The sequence below is a fragment of the Gymnoscopelus braueri genome (assembly GCF_963280865.1).
Source record: "Gymnoscopelus braueri genome assembly, chromosome: 13".
Lineage (NCBI taxonomy): Eukaryota > Metazoa > Chordata > Actinopteri > Myctophiformes > Myctophidae > Gymnoscopelus > Gymnoscopelus braueri.
In genome coordinates, this window is record NC_137615.1 from 11,606,180 (window position 1) to 11,631,499 (window position 25,320).

At 41.2% G+C, this 25,320-nt stretch overlaps 2 protein-coding genes across 2 annotated transcripts in view; both read right to left on the minus strand.

The window, feature by feature from the left end:
- dytn (dystrotelin) overlaps nucleotides 1–737 on the minus strand; it is a gene marked incomplete at both ends in the record, with an annotated part of 12,443 nt that extends 11,706 nt beyond the window's left edge. The window contains 2 exons of the mRNA XM_080447002.1: nucleotides 519–593; nucleotides 719–737. Of these exons, the coding sequence (XP_080303128.1) occupies nucleotides 519–593; nucleotides 719–737 (94 nt within the window). The remainder of the gene's footprint in view (nucleotides 1–518; nucleotides 594–718) is intronic.
- A 16,989-nt stretch (nucleotides 738–17,726) lies between these two features.
- LOC308098593 (uncharacterized protein) overlaps nucleotides 17,727–25,320 on the minus strand; it is a gene marked incomplete at its 3' end in the record, with an annotated part of 39,458 nt that continues 31,864 nt past the window's right edge. Inside the window, exons 9-10 of the mRNA XM_080447003.1 lie at nucleotides 19,167–19,265; nucleotides 17,727–17,827 (exon numbers count right to left, since the gene is read on the minus strand). Coding sequence (XP_080303129.1) covers nucleotides 17,727–17,827; nucleotides 19,167–19,265 — 200 coding nt within the window. The remainder of the gene's footprint in view (nucleotides 17,828–19,166; nucleotides 19,266–25,320) is intronic.

Sequence of the window (25,320 nt, forward strand, 5' to 3'; positions counted from 1 at the left end):
CACACACACACACACACACACACACACACACACACACACACATAACCAGCATTAACCCCAGCCTCCATATTTTGGGGGGAACATTAGCCAAAAATAGCCGAGCTACAAGCTCACAGCGCGTTGCAATGTCACACGCTGTGAGCTTGTAGATCAGCTATTTTTGGCAAAAATATTTGGTGTAGACGTATAGAGCCTACTCACATCCAGTTTACCAAGTCTAAAGGGTTAAAAATACCATATGAAATGGATTTCTGCGACCATATCATTTCCTAGTAAAACAGGGTCTGGGACCTTCATCCGGTCCCCTCGGACTAATATCCAAATGCAACGACACTGCCTTGTCGGCTCTGCCCTGTTGCACAGTGTGTGATGCATTCGCGGTGGGTCGGCATCGTACAGTGCAACAAGGCAGTGTCAAATCATGTTTATGTTGAACCCGTGTAAACCATCAAGAACCTATGAACCTTTATAAACCACTATGAACCTTTTTAAACCAGTATAAAGCAGTATAGTCTTACTATAACACATCTTCTGCAGAGACAGCAGCTTCAGAGCAGCTCTGTAGACAGCTGGTCGCACCTCGTTCAACCCCTCTGGATGGAAACAACTTGTTCATTTAATGCAACAACAACAACAATTATAATGATGATGATGATGGTGAACAAGACACAGTAAACAGGATAGAGATGGATTCAGAGAATAGAATCAAAAGACTTACCAATGCTATCCAGATCCATGGTGAGTGGGTACCTGAAATAGACATATATCACAAATCAATATGATATAGGTAGGCTATCACACAGTGTTGATTTCGTCGACTAAAACTATGACGAAAAAGTTTGTCGACTACCTTTTTTCACTGACAAACTAAATAAAAACTAAGCTATGATGACTAAAACTAAGACTAAATATATTGACAATTTCATCAACAAATAAAAACTAGTCTAAAATGTTAGGGATGGACTAGTGGAGAAGAGTCATTTTATGTTTGGTTGCGCTCGGGTGTTGCGCTCTGAAAATATTTTCAGCATGCAACCAAGTGTAAAATCAGCCATTACGACGCCATCAACGTCGACTAAATCAACTGTCGATTTAGTCGACTAAAACTAGACTAACAGTAAAACATTTCAGAGACTAAAATATGATAAAACTAAATGGAATTTGATTCAAAAGACTATGACTAAAACTGAGTCAAAATGTGCTGTCAAAATCAACACTACTATCACAGGTCCATGGTGAGTGTACCATATGTTAATCTATAAACATATAAATAAATAAACAGAATATATCACACATGTCCATGGTGAGTGTAACATGTCAGTGGGTACCTGAAATAAACATAGTAATATATCATCACACACCGAAATCAACATTATAATTCCAGGTCCAATGTGAGTGTATGATATATCAGGTCTATAGCTGAAATAAACAATCATAATTTATCACGCAGGTTAGCTATGTTGTTATTGTTTCAGCAGTAGCATGTAAACTCCAACCTAAATGAGAAAGTTCAAACTAGGCTAGTCCAAACAAACTATAGGCTAAGTTCAAGCTAGGTTCAAACAGGTTAAGTTTAAGCTATAGGCTTGAGCTGGTGCAACCTGTGTAGTACTTTTATTGTGACAGCAGATGAACATCATGTTTCACTACTCAGGTGTTGATGTTTATCTCTGGACAACACTAGTTTACACAATGACAATAAAGACACAATATAGTTACCAAAACACAGGTGTCAGGCGTTGAGACTTTCTGTCCTGTCCAATGATAAATGTCAAAGACATAAAACTCACCTGGTTGTAGACAACCTTCCCTTCAGGGCTTGAGATGATGGAAAAAGTTCAAAGTTCAACGAGTAGATGCATTATTATGGGGTGTGCTGCCGGGTGACTTCTTCTCTGGAGTCAGAAGTACAAAACACAAAGCTAACAGATCCAGTGACCGACTGGATGAATTATGTATGAAGGAACGCCCCGGCCATGCTGTCCATCTGCTTCACAACACAATACACACACACACACACACGCACGCACACACACACACACACACACACACACACACACACACACACACACACACACACACACACACACACACACACACACACACACACACACACACACACACACACACACACACAGTGACTTCTGGTGGATCATGTTGTTTGGTCTTTACTGGTAGGCTAACACAGAAGCCTTGTATCTCCATATTTCATCTTTTGTTAATGAGTGCCCCATTGTATTTCATACTTTGTCAAGTTCATTGGGCCTCCTTCAGGAAGCGAACCGATTTTCTCTTATTTTGTTCTTAACTAGCAATTTTTGTTATTGTGTTCTTATCTGGGATTCAGCAACGTTTTCTTATTTTTGATTTTCTCTCATGTAAGAACCAGCACTCCTACATAAGAGAAAACGCAGTCCGCACATTTTGTTTGTCCAATGCTAGAAAACATACATTTTAAATTTGAGAAAAATAGAGAACACATTTAATAAGATGTGTATACGTTTTAGAGTAACTTGATTGGATTATTAAATTCATGGGCAAAAAAATAGTATTGGTCAATTGATCCCAATTATAACTAATATGACCCTGGAGGATATTGCATGCATTCAGCCCCCTTTTAATTTCAGTTACCTCGACTTAAGTCTGATTTATTTAGCAGTGAAAATTGCCAATCCACAAGCTCAGTTGCAGATGTCAAGTGCTGGAGCTTGTAGATTGGCAATTTTCGCCACGCAGAGTTGTACAATGGTGCATAATTTAGGCTTAACAAAGCATTTACAGCATCACAAATGTTTTTTTTGCCATTACTGGGTTTCCATAGTGCCAATACTATGAAAAATAACATTTAAAATTCAACATCATCACATACAACAGGTAGAGTGGGTGAAATTATCCACATTTCGGTAAGATTTCTTACCGAAATGTTTCTTCAACATTGATCAGAAAGTGATCATCTAAAAAGAATTATATTGCGTGGTGAAACAGCTTTCATGTCTCTTTAGCACACAAATGCATGCAAACCAAGAAGATTCTGACAATATATAACTTCACAAAACCCAGTAGGGCTTTTGGAAAAAAAATTATATATCAACATGAAGTTGACAAATTACTATTTGAATCAGGAAAAAGACCTGGACTGGATCCACAGATCTGGATCCGAAACTTCAAAAACTGCCAGTATATGGTGTTTAGGAGGCATTACCTATGGGCATTGCCTAATTTTTCTTCTTTTCTTCTTTTACACAAAAATACAGAAAATTGCCAATCTACAAGGCAAGCTCACAATGATGAGTGGTTGTCTGTGGCTTTTATAATTATTTAAACAATGACAAACATGAACAAATCTATTAAAAAAAGTATGAAAAACAAAAACGAATGTATTAGCCAAATCATTGGCTTGCCTTGCAGTTAGTTATCTTATATTCCGTCCCGATCATAATTCAACAGGTTGCCATTTGTGATTTAATACTGCCATCTAGTGGGCACCTCAATTCAATCTATATTATTTCTTACCTTCAATCCATAAAACATGGCACCCCATAAATCAACTCAGCTGATATTTCATTCAGAATAGTTTGTGCATTTCTGTGGTGTCAGGTTTGCAATGTATAGGAAAATTCAAGATTTTCCCAGTACCATACTGCACCTGTATTACATTTTGGAATAGAATTGCATAGGTCTCTTCTTACTTGACATTTTCATTGAAATTGTAACAACCGTATAACTACACTATGATTAATACCTTCATTTCCATTGCTTCAAAACAATATGTTTGAATTAGTTTTAATCGGTGCACTCTTTAAGAGTTTCCATCCAATTAAATTAAACACTGGCTGCTGCTGACTATTTGACAATGCAAAGGGAATGGATAACCACTTAAAACCTCTATTCTCAGTCAAACGGACCTGAGTTGCAACTGTGCTTGATGCTGTTCTTCATTCTACACCAAATCTCTTGGCCAAAATCGCCGATCTACAAGCTCACAACTTGTGTGAACTTGCTTGTTGAACGGTTCCCCCAGAATAGGGAGGCTGGGGTTCAAGTGGTTGACACTTTGTGGAGCTGATGCAAATACTTTTGTGCATTTCTGCGGAGTGATTCAATGTGTCAAGTTTGCAAAGATGTCTCAGTTCCCCACTGTACCATACATGTAAGTGTACCTGTATGCAGTAGTGGACATAGTACAAAGTACACAACCCTTGTACTAGTCAATGTATTGATACTCTTGGTAAAATATTACATGTGAAAGTGAATCTGTCATATTTGTAACTGGAATACCCCAAAACTACATCATATCAATGCATTGTACATTGACATTTATAAATAAAATGAAAACAATCAGAAATCAAAATAACGGATCTACAAGCTCAAAATATCATGATACAGCGTGTAGATAAACTATTTTCACTGTGTTTTAAATAGGGCATATAAGTGCTTAACTCACGATTTACGACAAATACAACATATTTTGTCTCCCTGCTATTCTATTGAGACATTTAGATCCTGTGTCTAGGTGAGACATGACCTTTGACCGTTTCTGGTTCACAAAACTGTTGACCTGAAGGTCAAGATTCAATTCAGCCCCTGAGCAAGCAGGCAGGCTCTATTAGCTCAATGGTAAAAAAATTCAGCACCTGCGCAGGAGCCCAGGTTACACACCCCATGAAGCCTTGAATTCATGGAGATTTTCTTGTTTTTGTCTTATTCCTGAACTAATAATTTTATGACCTTTGATCACAAATGTTTTTTTTGCCATTACTGGGTTTCCATAGTGCCAATACTATGAAAAATAACATTTAAAATTCAACATCATCACATACAACAGGTAGAGTGGGTGAAATTATCCACATTTCGGTAAGATTTCTTACCGAAATGTTTCTTCAACATTGATCAGAAAGTGATCATCTAAAAAGAATTATATTGCGTGGTGAAACTGTTGACCTGAAGGTCAAGATTCAATTCAGCCCCTGAGCAAGCAGGCAGGCTCTATTAGCTCAATGGTAAAAAATTCAGCACCTGCGCAGGAGCCCAGGTTACACACCCCATGAAGCCTTGAATTCATGGAGATTTTCTTGTTTTTGTCTTATTCCTGAACTAATAATTTGGCGGAGTAGAAGACTCTTTGAGTCTCTGCCGGTCATTAAATTATTAGCTTAGATATTATACTTTATTAATCCCGAAGGAAATTTGTTCTGTTCAACAGCTCCAGACAGTGCAAGATTACATTCATACAGATTGTCAATAAAAAGTAGCATGATGAACATATAAAATACATTACATCAATGGAAATAGAATGCAGTAAAAAAAAAAAAAAGAAAAAAAGTTAAAAGAAGTTAAAAATCCTAAGTAAAAAAAACAGGCTTTATGAAGTATGAAGTATATATACTTCATGATTTACTTCATAAGGCCTCATCTAGGGGCCTCGAGAAGGAAAAACATTGGCTTGCAGCTATGTGTGGTGGCCAAAAAGCAGAGTTGGAGTCTGCTATGCAAAAATGTCATGCATGTCAGTCCAACCTATGAACCAAACCACCCAGCAGCAGCAGCACCATCACATCCAGGGGAGTGGCCCAAACCAACCTTGGATGAGGCTGCATCTGGATTTTTGTGGGTCAGTAATGGGGAAGATGATTCTAATAGGCTATGTGCATGACTGTATAGTTGCCTACGGACGGTCGGCTGAACGTGTTGTGCTGATTGATCCACTCAGTGTTTCAGTTCAGTGACTTGACATCGCAATGCAGGCAGAGCTCCAGGCTCCAGGTGCTTCACCTCCAGATCTTCTATGTTCAGCCCAGACACGACGAGGAATACATTACATTTCCAGGCTGGATTAGGGGCCCAGCACGTCCCTGCTCCTCACGGTCACCTCAGCTCCTACGACCTGTGAAGCTGATTGGCTCATCGGTAGACCCACCCAGAATCGCTTTTTCAACCGGGAAAACAGCAAGTTCAAAACATAATGCCAGACCAGAGAAGCAGCACTTGTGGGCAGAGTCTATGGTCTGTACCCTGGCAAGTAAATTGAAGTTAAGATTGCTGCCAGACTTTTCCCCGCTGTTTTTTTACTTAGAAAGGTGTTTCTCCGGTGTGGACACGCATGTGTTTTTTCAGAGTACTTATATCTCTGAAACTCTTGTCACACCGTTTACAGTGGAAAGGCTTTTCTCCGGTGTGGATACGCTGGTGTATCTTTAGGTAATCTAACTGATTGAAACTCTTGTGACACTGCTGACAGTGGAAAGGTTTTTCTCCAGTGTGGATATGCTGGTGTCTGGTTAGATTACCTTGCTCACTGAAACACTTGTCACACTGTTGACAGTGGAAAGGCTTTTCTCCGGTGTGGATACGCTGGTGTATCTTTAGGTGATCTAACTGATTGAAACTCTTGTGACACTGCTGACAGTGGAAAGGTTTTTCTCCAGTGTGGATACGCTGGTGTCTGGTTAGATTACATTGCTCACTGAAACACTTGTCACACTGTTGACAACTTGCATCGTTCCCAAGTAGGCCGGTGTCCGTCGGGCACAGGTCTAGTAAGACTAATGGGTGGATATGATTCTTATCTGCCAATATTTATGCAACATGTTTTGAGCTTGTAGATCTGCTATTTTAACTATTTTTGTAGTGTGTACAGTGTACACACTACAAAAAGGATAGGCATAGGGAATGCATGCCCCACCCTGTTATGCAATATCCGTTATACCCGTTGCCATAGCACCCGTTTTAACCCGTCTGTCTGTGTCCCTTTTGTGTCCATATATGGAAATGTCTGTATCTGTCTGTCTGCCTGTGTCCCTTTAATGCCCTATATGGAGATGTCTATATCGGTCTGTTCGTGTCCCCTTTATGCCCATATACTGTATGGAGATCCCTGATGTTATCAGTATATGGGCATATATGGGCTAAAGGCTGGGGTTGTCATGGCAATCAATTGGCTCAGTTGGTCCATGGCCAGAGTCTTTTCTGGTGGTTCTGGACAACCGCCTATCCGACTGACTCGACGCCGGGCACTGCATTCCCTCGGCGTGGGTTACAGACATACATACAAAGATTCGGTGCATTTATAGTAAGATGTATGATATTGTTATATCTACTTACAGAAACAAGCCTAAATAAGCAACTACACTTTAGAAACAAGCCCAAACAAACATCTACACTTTAGAAACAAGCCCAAATAAGCAACTACACTTTAGAGCCCAAAAAAACGCAACCCGTAACTACCAAGTACCAATATTTACAAGCAACTTTACAGAAAGTCGCTTATAATAAGCAGACATGGCAACACTGTTCATCACCGATAGCACAAGACGTGAAGTTCTGCCAGGTAACAACAAATAAGATCTCCTTTAACATATTAAAGGAGCTGCACCGCGGTTCTTCTGACTGGGATCAATTCACTTGTGGTTGGAGATCCGTTCTAGAGTGCAACGGAAACGGCCTGTGTACGTGTATAAATGTGTGCTTAGACCGGATTAGAGCACTGAACGACAGACAGACAGACAGACAGACAGAATGCAACAAAAACAAAATAATCTCCATGAATTCAAGGCTCCAGGGGGTGGGTAATAGATAGAAAAAGTCAATTTGGGGTTAAACTATCCCTTTAAAAAAACTAAACAAAACCAAAGAAAGTGCAGGTACCAAACAGTGTACTTGTACTTTATTGTCACATCACAGGTTTACATGTGTAAAAACAAAAGTGGATGAAATTTCTTTTTTCGTACAAGCTTTCAGGAAAGGAAAGAAGAACAGAGAACAAGGAAAACAGGCGAGACTGCAGATATAGTAGCAGATATATAAATGAGGCGTAGAAATACAACAGTAAAGGCATAGAGTTCCCAGAGTCCAACCAAACAAGAACCTTTTGTGTTGCCTACGCGTCACAACGTATTGTGAGCTTGTAGATCGGCGGAATAAGCATTAATTTGAGACAAACAGGAAATGTGGAGAGAATAGGGGAAGAACATACCGCAAATGGTCCGGCCATAAATAGAACTGGGGATTTGCTTATCAGGGCACGTTGGTCACAGTGAAAAGGTTTCTCTCCTGTGTGTATTTTGCGGTGGTTTTTACGACTTGACAGTTGGGCGAAGCTTCTGTCTAGTATGGGTGCGTTGATGACGCTTAAATCTTGCTGAACCAGCAAAACTCTTCCCACATTGTTCACAGCAGTAAGGCTTCTCATCAGCATGGATCAGCTCGATGATGCTTTAAATGACTTAAATCACGATAACTCTTCCACATTGTTCACAGAAACATGGCTTCACTCCAGTGTGTGTTTTCTGGTGCTCCTCAAGATTAGCCATTTTGGTGAAGCTTTTTACACACTGGCCACAGCAATAAGGCTTCTCCCCAGTGTGGATGCGTTTATGAAACAATAATTTACTTGAAGAACGAAACCTCTTCCCACACTGATCACAGCAGTAAGGCTTCTCTCCAGCGTGGAGGAGCAGAAGATTTTTTAATGTTTCACTGTGAGCAAAACTGTTTCCACACTGGCCACAGCGGTATGGCTTCTCTCCAGTGTGGATGCGCTGATGAGTCCTTAAATTTGATCGTTGATGAAAACTCTTACCACATTGGTCACAGTGAAAAGGTTTCTCTCCAGTGTGTATCAAGTGGTGTGTTTCAAGATTTGCCTTATTGACAAAGCTTTTGCCACACTGGCCACAGCAGTACTTCTCTCCAGTATGAATGCGTTGATGGATCTCCAATGTTCTCGATCCTTGAAAACTCTTCCCACATTCTTCACAGTAGAAAGGCTTCTCTCCAGAGTGTGTTTCCTGGTGTGTCTCAAGAGTAGGCAAGTATTTGAAGCTTTTCCCACACTGATCACAGCAATAAGGTTTTTCTTTAGTGTGAATTCTCTGGTGTGTTTGTAGAATAGAAACAGTCCTGGCTGGTGCTGGAGGACTCATTTTCACCTGCAGGCTGGACTGTAGAGACTGGTCTGAAATGAAAGAATAGAGTAAGGACTTTTATGTGACATGGGTTGTAGATGTAGATGAAGGTTGAATGTCAAACAGAGGGAACAGAAGGTCGTTTTGGATTTTGAGCAGTGACCCAAAATCCATCCCCAAGCTTCAAGCCGTGACTTGGCTATGATACAATTCCGAACATTGTCCATCATCTTTATAATGATCCCTGGTCCCCCTTTATAATGATCCCTAGATAGTGCGTGCGTGTGTGATATACTGTGTCGGTATACTACTTGAAATAAATAAAACACATTGTAAAGATGGTAATAATACGCAGAGATGCTGCTAGCCCTGCATCCTGCGTCTCTGACGCACATTTTTTATAAAGGACGCATTAAACAACCATCACGGCGTCCACAGGACGCATACAACCAAAGCGAGCCACGAGCCAAGCAGCCGCGCTCCAAAGCGAGCCGTGAGCCACGCTCCAAAGCGAGCACCAAACCGAGCCGCGCACCAAAGCGAGCTGCGCACCGAACCGAGCCGCGCACCAAACCGTCGAAACCGAGCTGCGAGCCACAAGCCGCGCTCCAAACCAGGCCGCGCACCAAACCGAGCCGCGCACCAAAGCGAGCCGCGAGCCAAAACACCGGCGCGCGACACGTTGTTTTCAGATCGTTATTTTCGGTGCGACACAAGCATAAATCATTTAAAGGGAATCCCACTTTTTAAGAAGAAAACACCAGAGCAATAAATACTGCGCAAACATCTACTTTTCTTACTTTTACTTTTCTTTTCTGTAGTAGGGAGCGCCATGGAGAACGGCTGCTTTCGTAATCGCTCCGTAGCGTCGCAACGTTTTTCCATCTTTTTAGTATTTTTTAGCCTTCTCTTTTTTTCCTACACCGTCGGGTGTCTGAGGAGTTATGACAGACAAGCACTTATGGACATCAGCACAGCGATTACACACAGAATTCCGGACTTTTTTGCGGAAAATCCTCCACTCGGTTGGGTGGGGGGAGGGGCTCCCCTTTGTCCCGGCCGGGACACTGGCACGGAAACGGCGAAGAAGACGGCCAGGTCGACGAGGGAAAAGAGCGGGTGTCCTCGTAAGAACAACAAAACGTGGATATAAACCTGCACTGCCTTCAATCCTGCTAGCGAACGTTAGATCTCTGTGTGAATCAAGAACAGTGACCACTATGGACGACTTACTGGCGCGCGTTAAGTATAATAGTGAGACGAGGAACACGTCTATTGTTGTGCTAACAGAGACGTGGCTAACGGAGTTAGCATCTGATTCTTCCATCACTCCTCCTGGCTTCACCGCGTATAGGAAAGACAGAGACCCTGTACTAAGCGGTAAGCAACGTGGGGGGGGGGAGTTTGTGCCTTGATCAACAACAACTGGTGCAAAGATGTTAAAATCCTAGATAGTCACTGCTCACCAGACCTTGAACTTTTAATCATAGCCTGCCGTCCTTTCTACCTACCACGCGACTTCAGCATTGTGATTGTAGCCGTTGTTTACATTCATCCTGGAGCTAATAAGGACACAGCTATGAGGGAATTACAACAGGCTATCAGTGCACAAGAAAATCGTCACCCGGACTGCGCAGCCATTTGCCTAGGCGACTTCAACCGGACAGACTTAAAAAAGGTCTTTCCCAAATTCCACCAGCATGTCACCTGCAGTACCCGTGGTGATAATATTCTTGACCACTGCTACACGCCGTTCAAGGATGGATACAAAGCTCTCCGCCGCCCACCGCTAGGAAGCTCTGACCACTACGCCATCCAGCTGCTACCTGCCTACAAACAGAGGCTAAAAAGGGAGCCGGTCGTTGAGAAGGAAATCCGAATCTGGTCTGAGGACACAGACGCTATGCTACAATCCTGCTTCTACCAGACTGACTGGGGGATGTTTAAGAACGCCGCTGGGAATAACATCAACGAACTCTCAGACTCAGTCACTGGCTTTATCAGTAAGTGCATAGTTGACATAGTCCCAAAAAAGACAGTTCGGATCTATCCCAATCAGAAACCATGGATGGACAGCGGAGTACGTGCACATCTGCATGAACGGGATGCTGGTTTCAAATCTGGCGACGTGGAAACGCGCAACACGATGCGCGCGGCCCTAAACAGCGCCATCAGGAAGGCGAAAAAGGCCTACACAAAAAAGATGCAAGACCAACTCAGCAATGACGACATCAGGAGCACATGGCAGGCGGTACACACCTTGACAGACTGCAAACCAAGAACCAGAAGCGAGGTGAACCCGCCTGCCTCCCTCCCCAACGAACTGAACACTTTCTACGGACGATTTGAGATCAGCCCCAACCGCGGCAGCCAAGCGGGGCCATCAGCAGCAGAGGAGAACCCTCTAACCATCTCGGAGAGAGAAGTGCGTACAGCATTCGCACGGGTCAACATCCACAAGGCAGCCGGACCTGATGGGATTCCAGGCCGGGTCCTTAAGGTATGTGCAGACCAGCTGGCGGGTGTCTTCGCTGACATCTTTAACCTCTCCCTCTCCCAGGCTGTGGTCCCTGCAGGGTTCAAAATGTCAACCATTGTGCCCATTCCCAAAAAGGCCAAAGTGACATGCCTGAACGACTGGAGACCTGTCGCTCTCACCCCGATCGTCAGCAAGTGCTTCGTGAAACTGGTGAGGGAATACATCAGCTCCACGCTACCTGCCTCGCTGGATCCGTGGCAGTATGCATACCGCAAAAACAGATCCACCGACGACGCTATTGCCATGGCTCTCCACACCGTCCTCTCGCACATGGACAACAAGCTGCTGAAGGACAAATATGTACGTATGCTGTTCATGGACTACAGCTCAGCATTCAACACCATTGTCCCAGCAATACTTGACAAAAAGCTCAGAGACCTAGGGCTACACCCAAGCATGTGCGACTGGATACAGGACTTCTTGTCCAACCGACATAAGGTGGTGAGAATGGGCAGCATCACATCCGACCCCCTGACCCTCAACACCGGAGCACCCCAGGGATGCGTGCTGAGCCCTCTCCTCTACTCCCTGTACACGTATGACTGCATAGCCACACATGTCTCCAACACCATCATAAAGTACGCGGACGACACGACAGTGATAGGCCGAATCGTCAACAACGACGAGTCTGACTATAGAGAGGAGATCAACTCACTGGCACTCTGGTGCCGGGAGAACAACCTCTCTCTTAACGTCGACAAGACCAAAGAACTGATCGTGGACTTCAGGAGGCCGCGGAGAGACCATGCGCCCATCCTCATCGACGGTGCTGCAGTGGAAAGGGTCTGCGAGTTCAAGTTCCTCGGACTACACATCGAGGAGGACCTCAAATGGGAGACGCACACCACACACGTGAGGAAAAAGGCTCAGCAGCGACTGTACTGGCTCTGCCGACCTGAAGAAGCTCGGAGTAGGAAATCGCATCCTCAGGCTGTATTACAACAGTTCTGTTGAAGGCATCCTAACAGGCTGTGTCACGGCCTGGTACGGGAACTGCACTGCCCGAGAAAAGATCAGCCTACAGCGAGTAGTGCGATCGGCAGAGCGAATAATGGGAGACGAGCTCCCAGCGCTCCAGGAACTGTACAAAAAGCGGTGCGTGGTCAAAGCCAAGCGCATCATCAAGGACAAGCACCACCCAAGTCACAGACTGTTCAAACCCCTACAACGACCGCGACCGGGCAAGGGGCTCTACCGCAGTATCAAGAGTTCCACCACCAGGTTCTGGTGCAGTTTTAATCCGGCTGCTGTCAGGATGCTGAATGAGGCATAAGCCTTGTTCAGCAGCCTGACAGCAGGCGGTGCAAAACTTTTCTGGCTCTTCCTGAACACACCTGTGGATTATACCAGGGACAATGACTTGGACTTAGCTCCCCCTCGGACACACCTGTGGACTACACCAGGTACAAATGACTTTTTGTTGCACTCCCTCATGGAGCTACTTGCGGATTACACTAGGGTCAGTCCACCCTAGGTGGACACGCACTGACCTTTTGCACCTTAATCCCATTTATAACGCACTGACTTTTTTTGTCTTTTTTATTGTGCTCTTTTTTCTCTAAGCACCTTAACGTCCATATGTATATCATGCACAGTATAAGTATAACATGCAGTATACATACATTGCTGCTCTGCTCAGGCACCTTAGTTTTTTATTATCTCAGGTACTTTGTAAATATGTAGATAACTTGTCTGGCCTTCTGTTGCTCTCTTGTTTTGATCTCCTTCCCACTTGCCCCCCACCCCTCTTCTTCTCCCCCCCCCCTCTTCTTTCTATGGAAATTAACGTTGCGATGGGAACGATGTACAAAAACGAATTTCACCCACTTTTTACCTTGTAAACCTGTGATGTGACAATAAAACTGATTCTGATTCTGATTCTGATTAAACAAATATCTCTGTTCCGTTTACATTCTCTTCCCCATTCCACAAAGTGTTGTTGTTCTTTAGTTCCTATCTATCTCTGCTCCTATGAAGTGTACATTATCTTTTTCATATTATTATTATGAATTATTATATCGTAGTTTGTACCCTGTATTCTGAGTTTGTGACTACAACAAGTAGCAAAATAGAATGTACATTAGGACAGTGGTTCTCAACCTGTAATAAGTGTTAAATAGCTCTTTATTCTGATAGTACTCACTGCTATAGAGTGTTTGTTCAGTAAAAAGAGTCTCCTTGTCTCTCCAGCTCTTTATAAAACTGAAACTGAAACATTTTCGTTTCAGTTTCATTTCCAATTTGATCCAATCAGGATAGAGAACTCGATCAGGATATAGATTAAACAAGTGAAATTGAAAGTGATGACACTAAGAAATGAGCAGGCAAAATTGGAACTGGAACACCACGAAAATGAAGCTTAAAAATGGGTACTTTCTCGTGATTTTGACACCTACCTAAAATGTATTTTCTGTTTATTAAAGAGCTGGAGAGACGGGGAGACTTCTGTTACTGAACAAACACTTTATAGCAATGATTACTATCAGAATATAGTGCTTTAACCTTTTAACAAAATACTTTTTGTTTTAACCAAAAAATATCACTTACCCTACCTTTAAGGACTTTAAGATATTTTTAATACCTCAAGAAAGAAAAGAAGAAAAAAAAAGACTATTACTGCATCAAAACTAATCAACAAACTATACTATAAATACGGGCAAAATTGTCAAATAATATAAGAAAGAGGCGATCTACAAGCAAGGCATTGTGAGCTTGTAGATCGGATTTACAAAAAAAGAAAATACTAGCTTATAGATCTGCTATTTTCACAATATGTATCTGTGGAACTGTGTCAAACTAAATTAAATGCCTCAACTCCTAATTCCAAGTGCTTCTCAGAGTGGGGGCCCGGGGTCCCCAGTTCAAATATGATTATTTTGGGGGGTCGCTGCCTGAAAAGGTTGAGATCCACTGCATTAGGATATAATGTACACACACAGTCACACACACTCTTTTTTTTACAAAAGCAAAAAAATTGGCAAATTTTGTTTAACTTGAATGTACAACTTCAATGTATAACTTGAACATACAAGAATGGAGATTGGAGATCAAAGAAAACGATAGAAGGGGGGGGGGGGGGGGACGGACGTGTAATTGGGGACCCATAAAATGTTTCTGGGACCCATTTGACCACCTGTGGGTCCCGGGACCCATTACATTGAAAACCTAGCAACATCACTGAATACGCTAATTTCATCACTTGAACTTCATTGAAGTTGAATGTCTCTGTTCCCCTTTTCATTAGCGCCTGCATTAAAGCGTAATGACAATTTGGTAGAGGTTTTGGTCGTGTAGTTACCTTGTCGTGATGTAACTCCAAATACTGTCGAGATATTTTGCTCCATTGCTCCATTAGAAATTGATAATCCAAAATAGTTTTCTCATTACATTACGTGGCGAGACGGGGCTCAAACACAAACAGAGCAGATTCTGCCAAAAATAATAATAATTAAGTTTGAAATCTCATTTGATATGACCAAACCAGCCTACCGATGTTGTCACTAGTAGTCAGGTTTCTGAACTGTCCACAGCCCTACTCTGAGACACAGAGTGAGTAGGCAGAAGTGGTGCCATCTTGTAATATAGCTCTAAGCGCAAATTCAAGAAAGAAGATCACTGAGTTGTTATTCACAGCTAAGCGTGTGCACTTCTAGCCACTCCTAGCCAATCTGCCAATCTGCAGTCAGCCAATCAGGCTGGACTCCGCCTTTAAATATCACTGTCTCAAGCGCCTAGAGTTAAGAAGGAAGGAGGGTCTCCGCACTGCCACCACCAGCGTCTAGACTCCGGGGATTCTCCCCATTAAACATATCTCATACTTATGTACAGGGGGGTTCTCCCCAACAAGCATATCTTATACATATGTACGATAAACGAAAAACGGAGTCTTATCGCCAAAATGTTTATGTCAAAGTGTTTATTCAATAAAATTCTCATTTACAACAACTCGATCTCTCTCTTATTGAAATGAGCATTAGAGGACCAATTATATGAGGATATAGAGCACCGAAGTCTGACGTAATTTACTCATCCTACCTGGGCTGCGGTTTATTTCCCCCATTCAGAATTCCCACAGACTTGTTTAATATCGCGTCAAATAAGAACTGTGTTCCAAAAATAAACAAATGACCACGGCGGTTTGACTCATATGGATATGAAGCATCAACTGACGGTGAGAAAACGCTAATGTTACTGCGGCCAAATTAGTTACATTTTTGCCAGAAATAGACTTTATCAAATATGAGTGACTGACTATCATAGACGATACAGCGACACCTCCCTGACAATATCGCCGGGACAGTTTGTTTATTTTTGGACCACAATTCTTATATGAGACGATTCTAAGATGACCCAATGTTATTCTCCACAGAGAAATTACTTCCGCAACCCAGGGGATGAATGAGTCACGTCAGGACTTCAATACTCTATAGTAGGTTGAAAATAGGAGAAGTGGTCCTTTAACCGTTATATGATTATGTTCCAAATTTACACTTAAGTGATTTAAAGTAGAAAAAAATAGGAGAAAGGGAGGGTGTGTGTGCGAGAGAGTACAAATAAATAATGCTTTTAAAATCCTCACCTGCAGTCAGGGGCTGGTGAGCTGGTGAAGGGCTCTTAATGTTCTTTATCAAGGGCACATCATCTTTAACAGAAAACACACACACACACACACACACACACACACACACACACACACACACACACACACACACACACACACACACACACACACACTCTAACAATTTATTCATGTCCACATAAAGGAGAGCACACAAGGACGCACATATTAAAGGTACAGTTAAGGTTACATTCACAAAATCATGGCATAGTCTTCATGATACAATAAGCGTATCACTCAGTAGTCTATGGGTACAAGTAACAGCGTCTCTGCCATATGTGGTGGCTACCAGCCCTTTTGCCTCCTTTTTGGGGATCCCAAGTTGTTGAAACCTGTGGGTATGTCCTAGGCTACCAAATCTAAAAACAAATATTCTGCACCTATAGCTGAGCTCTGAGATGGTATGTAGAAGTGGTTGGTATTTAATGACCTTGGTCATAAAGGCACACACACGCGCGCACACACATGCACACACACACACACACACACACACACACACACACACACACACACACACACACACACACACACACACACACACACACACACACACACACTTTGTAATGGACTGTCACAAATAAGTTTAATGGCAAAACTAATGCCTTGATTTGCAACCAGTAAATTAGTGTACTATTAAATAATGTAAAGGCAGCCCAAGACATGTTAACATTATTTGATTTGATTCATTTAATTGGAAGCATCCGTCATGCATTGAAGGTTAAAAGACAATCGAGGATAAAAAAACACAATAAAGTCAGGGACCAATGAAACAACTTTAAACTTGCGCGCAACTTTGCTTATTACACTGGGATCACGTGATACACATAAAATGAGCTCTGGGAAACTGAATAAAGAAAAAAATGATCTGCATTCATGATTTAAAATGTTTGTGAGTGAATCATAATCAATCCACTTTAAACCATGTTAAATATGCAGACTTATTGGTATTAGAGTTGTGCTTTCCTCTGGGTGTCCATAAGATTTTTTTTGTTGTTGTGTTGTTTAGTTTTGACCATAACTGCACCCCCCGATGCCCCCCTTTGGCCAATCAAATCACATGAATTCTACTCCTACGTGCCTAAAAACGTTTTGACATTTTAATCTATCCCCAGGCCCCAACGCATTCCCATAACAAACGGAAACTTAATTAAACAACGGTAAAAAACAATATACAAAACAGAACATGTTCAGAGACATGCTGGGGAGTTTCCCTCAGCCCTTAACAGCCTAGAACAGGGGTCTCCAACAGGGGGTCCGGGACCCCTAGGGGGTCCTCAGAGTTACTACAGGGGTCCGCCAAATCTTTATGATATGATTTTCATTTTTACATAATACCACTTGAACCCTAGCATCCCTTTTGAGGAGAACTTTAGCCAAAAATAGCAGATCTACAAGCTCACAACGCCTCACGCTGCGAGGCGTTGTGAGCTTGTAGATCGGCTATTTTTGTCAAAGAGTTATAGGTGTAGAGGGGAAAAAAGAGCAGCAAAGGTTTATCTGAAACACACTTTTATACAATATAGAGGGGGTCCCTGCTTCATCTCTCTCTCAGCTAGGGGGTCCTTGGCCTGAAAAGGTTGAAGACCCCCGGCCTAGAACACTACATCGCCCGACCAGGAGGCGACCCACACTGTCCCTTGTAACCCACTCACCCCAGTGACCCCACTCAAAGTCCTGGAAGTGCTGGGGTAACCGTCTCTCTCTCTTCCCCCGTCCTGGGCGCTCTGGTGAAACGGTCCTGGCTGGTGCTGGAGGACTCGTCTTCACCTGCAGGCTGGACACCATAGACTGGTCTGGAATGAAGGAATAGAATAAGGACTGACGTTTAAATGTAAAACAGAAGTAATATACGCTTTAAATAAGTCTTTTTTTCTTTTCTTTTTCAAAGACTGGGCTAACCCAACCCTAACTACAAGGCAGTGGAAAACATTTCCAGAAAGTCTGGGTGCTTTTAACCTTGTAGTAGGACTGGGCAATTAAACGGAAATATATATCAAAATCATCTTAAATAATCGAGAACCAACGTTTTTTTTCTTTTCTATCAACGAGATGTTTTATAATCGACTAAATCAACTAGTCTGATTAACAACTTAAGCCCTGCATATCATTTATACTTCGGTGCACAACTGGCATGCAAAAATAGCAAATACAACAGATCTGCAAGCTCTGCAACGCGTTGTGAGCTTGTAGATCTGCTAGTTTAACTTCTTTTTAAATAATCTTCCATTAATCGTAATCGAGGCAAAAGTTTGAAATAATCACATATTGATTTGAAGTCATAATGTAGGCTCTGTCTGTAATGAGACTGGCTTTGTTCACTGCATTCAAGTACTGACATCAGTCTTGCTACATATGATACAGATACTGGGAACAAGCAGTGGTGAAAAAAGTACTCAAATGTTTTACTTAAGTAAAAGTATCAATACTTGTAGTGTAGAAATACTCTGTTACAAGTAGAAGTAAGGTATTCAAAATTTACTTGAGTAAAAGTACAAAAGTATTGGTATCAAAATGTACTTAAAAGTACCAAAGGTAGAAGTAGTCATTGTGCAGAATGTCCCATTTCACAATTTCAAAATGTATAAAAATATTTTGAAAATAGCAGATCTACAAGCTCACAATGCGTCGCATTGTGAGCTTGTAGATCGGCTATTTTCAAATCGCCGAAATATATATAGGGCTGAAGTGGTTAATGTTAGTTTTGTGATCTAAATCTGCAAAGTAACTAGTAACTAAAGCTGTCAAATAATTGTAGTGGAGTAAAAGTACAATATTTGCCTCTGAGATGTAGTGGAGTAGAAGTATTGAAAATGGGAAATACAGTAAATAAAACATCCTCAAAAGGGTACTTAAGTACAGTGCTTAAGTAAATGTACTTAATTACTTTACACCACTGGGAACAAGGCTTGTGATATGCACTGCAATGTTGATTGTATAAATATGACGTCACACTACGGTTAACCGTGTCTAACTGCTAAAACACATCCCTATTATCATATTATCATTATTGTGATATATCTATAATAATCCTATAGTGAAAAGTTGAAAGGTGAGATAGCCCTACAACATGATATAAGAAAGAGAGAACATGGAACTAACTACTTACTGAGGTCCTTGTAGTCTTCAGGTTCCTGTTTAATGGAAACAGTCCTGGCTGGTGCTGCAGGACTCGTCTTTACCTGCAGGCTGGACTGTAGAGACTGGTCTGAAATGAAGGAATAGAGCAAGGACTTTGATGCAGTGGTGTAAAGTAACTAAGTACATTTACTCAAGTACTGTACTTAAAGGTAGGGTAAGTGATTTGCTTTGGTTAAAATAAGTGTTAAATAGCTCTATATTCTGATAGTACTCATTGCTTCAGTGTTAGGAGTCTCCTTGTCTCTCCACCTCTTTATAAAACAGAAAATGCATTTTCGTTTCTGTTTCAGTTTCATTTCCAATTTTATCCAACCAGGACAGAGAACTCAATCAGGATACAGATTAAACAAGTGAAATTGGAAGTGATGACACCAAGAAATGAGCAGGCAAAATTGGAACTGGAACACTATACAAATTAAGCTTAAAAATGGGTACTTTCTCCTGATTCCCTGAGATTTTGACACCTACCGAAAAATGGATTTTCTTTTTATTAAAGAGCTGGAGAGACAGGGAGACATCTGTTTCTGAAAAAAACACTCTATAGCAATGATTACTATCAGAATATAGTATTTTAACCTTTTAACAAAATACTTTTTGTTTTAACCAAAAAATATCACTTACCCTACCTTTAAGTACAATTTTAACTGTATTTTTTTAACTTCCAATTTTCAATACTTTTACTTCTACTCCACTACATGTTAGAGGCAAATATTGTACTTTTACTCCACTACAATTATTTGAAAGCTTAAGTCACTACCGTAGTTACGTTACGTTAAGTTTTTTATTATACAGTAACCACAGCCCTATATATTTCGGCCATTTGAAAATAGCCGATCTACAAGCTTATAGGTCTGCTAAATTGTATACATTTGAAAACTTGTAAAACGGGACCTTCTACATGATGAGTACTTTCTACTTTTGGTACTTTAAGTACATTTTGATACCTTTTGTACTTATAAATTGTAATTTTTAATTTTTAATTCCGTACTTGTAACAGAGTACTTCTACATTGGAATGCTTTAAAAAATGTCAGTACTTTTTCCACCACTGCTTTGATGTGACCTGGGTTGCAGACAGGAGCATCATTTTGGGGTCTCAGGGGATGGCAATTGTCACCCTCTAGTGTTCATATTTAACCTCAAATTCAGTTATGTTACGCCTATCAAATTTCCTAAACTCAGATTTTTTTCTTTGCAGATTAATCTGATTTCAGATCTGAGTGCATCTCAATCCAATAACCTGAAGAAGGCAGTTGCATCTGCCGAAACATTGGTTTTTAATTCTCTACGCAGAGATAATAAACTTTGGCACTTGGGCTAAAAAGTGTTTAGAGTTTGATGATGTGTCACTTTCCAGACACGTAAGCTTGTAGATCAGCTATTTCCGCAATTAAATCTTTTTTTTTAAGTATAAAAGTATAAAATAGCTCGGTAATGTCTGTGTATACTTGAGTTATTTGTCATATCTGCCCGGTGCAATTTTTTATTAAGAAGCCTAAAAAGGCAAACAGAAATAAAAGTAATTCATATGTTCCAGTGTCCAATGCCATAAACACAATTAAATCATTAATCGGAATTATTTGTGTTTGATTGATTGATTGATTGAAATTTTTATTAGGCAAAAGAATGTAAAACAACACAGTTACATTTATAATGCTTTTGTCTAAAAGGTCCGGCCAAAAAAGTCCTTGCGGACTTGTTTCCGTTGGGGTCCTTGAGTTAATTTCATAGACATATATAGTAGCAACCAAACAGTTCAAAAATCAACATGAAAATACAGATAATACAGAAAAAGTACCACTATGTACAAAAAAAGCATTTAAAAATATATGTACAAAAAGAAAAGGGGGGGGGCATGGAAAAATAAAAAATTATATACAAAAAAAGCATGAGGAAATACAAAATATGTACAAAAAGAGGAGGGGGGGGGTCGTCTGTCTACAGGGAAACTGGTACTAGCTCCTCTTTCGGCCTCCAGAAAGATGGGTTTTTAGGGCTGTTTTGAATGAGCCCAGCGAACTGCATTTTTTGAGGGATGGGGTTAGACTATTCCATTCCTTGGTGGCTGTGCTATAGAAGGAGAATTTGCCCATGTTTGTTTTATGGGTGGGTGGTACCAGATTGTTGTTTACGCTCCCTCTAGTTTCGTGGCTGTGGGTGTCACTAACTTTTTCGAGGTATTTATACAGATATGCGGGTATAGGGGGCATATCGGGCAAATCTGCATTTACAATTTTGAAGACCAGACCCATTTTTAGTTGTTTAACCCTGTCTTCCACCCTGAGCCAGCCTAGGCTGGCAAAGTGAATGGGAGAGAGGTGGGTCATGGGCCCCAGTCCGAGAAGTAGTCGGATCAGTTTGTTTTGGGAGGTTTGAAGCTTAAGTGTGACAATTAATCGTCAATTTAAATTTAGTAATCGTGACAGGCTGCCCTACCTGGAGTGAGTGTGGAAACTGCCCTGCCCTGCATCAGTAAAGCTGCCCACACCTGTTATAATAAGGCTTCATAATGTGTTATGATTGCCTAATGAGTAGCCTACTTATGAGTTATTATAACTGTAATTACAGCGTTATAAGCTGATTAAAATGCATTGACCATAAGTCATTATAAATGCATCTAATGTGTTATGATTGTTATAAAGCATTAGCTATTATAACTATTATTATACAATGTCATATAGAGATTATATTATAAGTGGGCCATGTTTATAATGCATTATATACATAGGATGCTTGGCAAGCATTACCAAACTAACTTTACTGACGTAACTTTAACGTTAATTCAAGAGACTTACTTACCTATTCTGTACAACTTGATCACTGGGTTCAACATGGTATCAAGTGTTGATGCTACAACTCTGCTCCTCAGAAGATGTTTAGATGAACTGGTTGAGAAGTTGGTTCTGACTTTGTTGTGATGTTTTCCACTGACTGAGTCCCTCCAGGAAATACACGGCACCGTCGTTCGTCTGTTTGGTGGATTTATTCAGTTTAAATGCACATCAGTCAACATCACCGTCACGTCATCAAATCCACCGCCGAATTGTTCAAATATATAATGATGTGGCCTACGCCTACACACAGTAAGAAGAGCACGCGTTCATATATCACGCACCCGAGGTAGAAACATAAACATACCGCGTTGCACGTTGAAACACGAACCTCATAAGTAAACACCAGAGTAACTTAAGGTCTATACCTCGCTGCTGCTCTGCACACAACCAAGATGGAACGAGTCCACACAACAAGTCTTTAAAAAAAACCTGGCAATTGTATGCCTACAATATTCCTTCTAAACGATTACATTGATTTTAACAAGCATTTAAACTATTCCCGCGTATCATCCTTGACTGACTCCTTTGCCAGTGGAGTGGAGCTGATAACTCCTAGCCTGGTAAACCCCCCTCTCTCCGGAAATCTCATTTGCATTTCGAATGGGAATGAGATTTCGGGAGGAAGGGGGGTTTACCAGTCTAGATAACTCCGCCCCCTCCCAGTGGGACGCTCTGAGGGAGCGCTCGTTTTGCTAACTGACCCTATTCCCCCAGCACTGGTATTCCAGAGTAGCCTGGTTCCAAACCATAGACCCCGCCCACTCTCTGAGTGGACTGCCTGCTTCAGGCTGATTATCAGGCTAATTCCAGAGTGCATCTTAAACGTTTAAGGTTTCGGCAGCCTACCCACTTAAAGTGGGCAAGTTACTGGGTACAGTAGGCTAAACACATGATCAAAACGCAAGAAAAATAAGCAGTAACAGGACTGTTGCATTTTAAAAGGGTTATTCACAACTGGTTCAAAACAAAATGGCTCATTCATGAAAACCCATTTCAACACATCTATGCAGCTTTTATTGGGTATTCTTTTTTTTTTTTTTACCTTTAACCTTTTTTTGGTTGATATCTTCGCACCCTGACTCACTGTTAACTGTCAACCCCAGTAGTTGAGTACACATACTCCTTTTGAACTATTACTTACTCAACTTAAAAGTGAAAGTACTGGACTGCTTCCTTTTCCAAATACTGAAGTATTAAAAAGTGCAGTGCACGCATTTAAAAACAATGTATTCAAAAGTAGGCCTACACATTACAAAATATTTTCTTTTTAATATCAATGCATTACAATACTGAAATAAATAAAATTAATCTGGGGGAAAAGGTGAAAATAGCTGATTTACAAGATCAAAACATGTTGAGGTTGTAGATTAATTATTTTCAAGTGCCGTAAGTGATGTATTCATAATGTATTCTTGCGAGATTGAGTCCCTTCCTAGAAATGTTGAGCAGTGAAAAATGTTCAATATTTGTGTAATGTAGTTCATTTAGACACTTCAGCTCAGAAATAACCAGACCATAAATTATCCATTTACCATTTATTAACCATTACCATATTAACCATTTAACATATATGCAATGATATTGCATTCAAGTTTGGCGGTGTGACTCTGCTCTTGTGATATTAAAGATTCCCTGTGCAAATATGTCACAGATCTTCAATCACAAAACCCCCAGAGCAGAGGATAAATACAGTTTTACATAAACATTGAACCTTCAATGCCTAATTAAACTACCACATATCATAGTACAATCCATAGAACCGCAGTACAATACACAGACTCATAGTATAATCCATAGAACCACAGTACAATACACAGAATCAACCTATATGAACTAAATGCCACAGGGAGGAGGCCGGGGAGGTGGAGGGAATTTGAAAACCTACAGCTGTACAAACCTGCAACGACAGCTAAGCATGTAGACTGAACAGAGAACAGCTGCTTAAATTACCCGCCCGAGTTGCACTGTGGGTAGGAGGGCGTGAGTGAGTTGGCTTGTAGCGAATGAGAATGACAAGAGTTTGAACGTCCTGCCTTAAAGGAGTACAACTGTATAAGCTTGTAAGCGAATGGGGGGGTCCGGGGAGAGTGAATGAAGTATATAAACATTCTGCCTTCCGTGTCTACATGAACTATCGTTACACTGAATTGGAGTTAGCTTCAAGCTCTAAGTCATAAGCTTCTAAAAACAAGTCAAGCACAGATCTTAAGTAGTTTACAGGTTTACAGGTTTTTAAAAAGTGAGTGAAATTATTTTTCATACAAGCTCCCGAGAGAGAGAGAGAGAGAGAGAGAGAGAGAGAGAGAGAGAGAGAGAGAGAGAGAGAGAGAGAGGCTGAATGTCTGACAAACGTTCCAGATGGCCGTGTGAACGTATAAATAGTCTCAATGCCTTTATCAACGGAATATCTCCAGCAAAAGTAAGAATGACATTTTAATAAATGGTGCATTTATATCATCACACTTCGACACTAATTCTGGGAGAGGCCAGAGACTGATGGGGACTGCCCAGTGTCAAGTCAGGCAGTAGGGTAAATCAACAGCATTGGCAACACAGAAATGTGTGGGGTGGATTCATTTACAACGACAACTAAATTGATATAAAACAAAGGAGTAAAAAGGAGATTTGCCCAACACCTGTGGCCCTTGTCAAGAAGAACACTTTGACAAATAATAATAACTTTGCTATTATATTAATAAAAAAGAGCTGGCCTCTATCTGTCAGTTTCTTTTTCACCTTTCACCAGTAGTGAAACGTTTTTTTTTTTTGGTTCACTATCCCACTAGAATAGCACTGCCAGGAACTACCTCAGATCCTGGTGTATAGTGTTTTAAAATATAGTTTGATGTGCCCTTTTGAAGATATTTGAGCACCTGCCCCTCCAGTGGTCACTGCACAGCCCTGCTGTGGGATGCTTCCTAACCACTTGGCTTGGATCGCCTAATGAAGCTCTTCAATATGGATGCACTTATGATGTTTTAAATGTGCTGACTGAGTAAAACTCTTCGCACAATGTTCACAGCAGTAAGGCTTCTCTCCAGTGTGAATTCTCTTGTGTATTTTGAGATTAGAAGTTGTTTTGAAGCTTTCCCACACTGGTCACACCAGTAATAGCCTCTACACACTGTACGATATTTGACCCGATTTGGCTCTCGGGGATATTTTTGGGTGATCGCCGAGAAAACCACCGATCTCAGTCCAGATCGGGCGTTCCTCGGCGAGGTGTTGATCGCGCAGTGTGTAAGGTACTCCGAGAAGAAACACCCCGATAAATTGTGCTCAGCGAGCG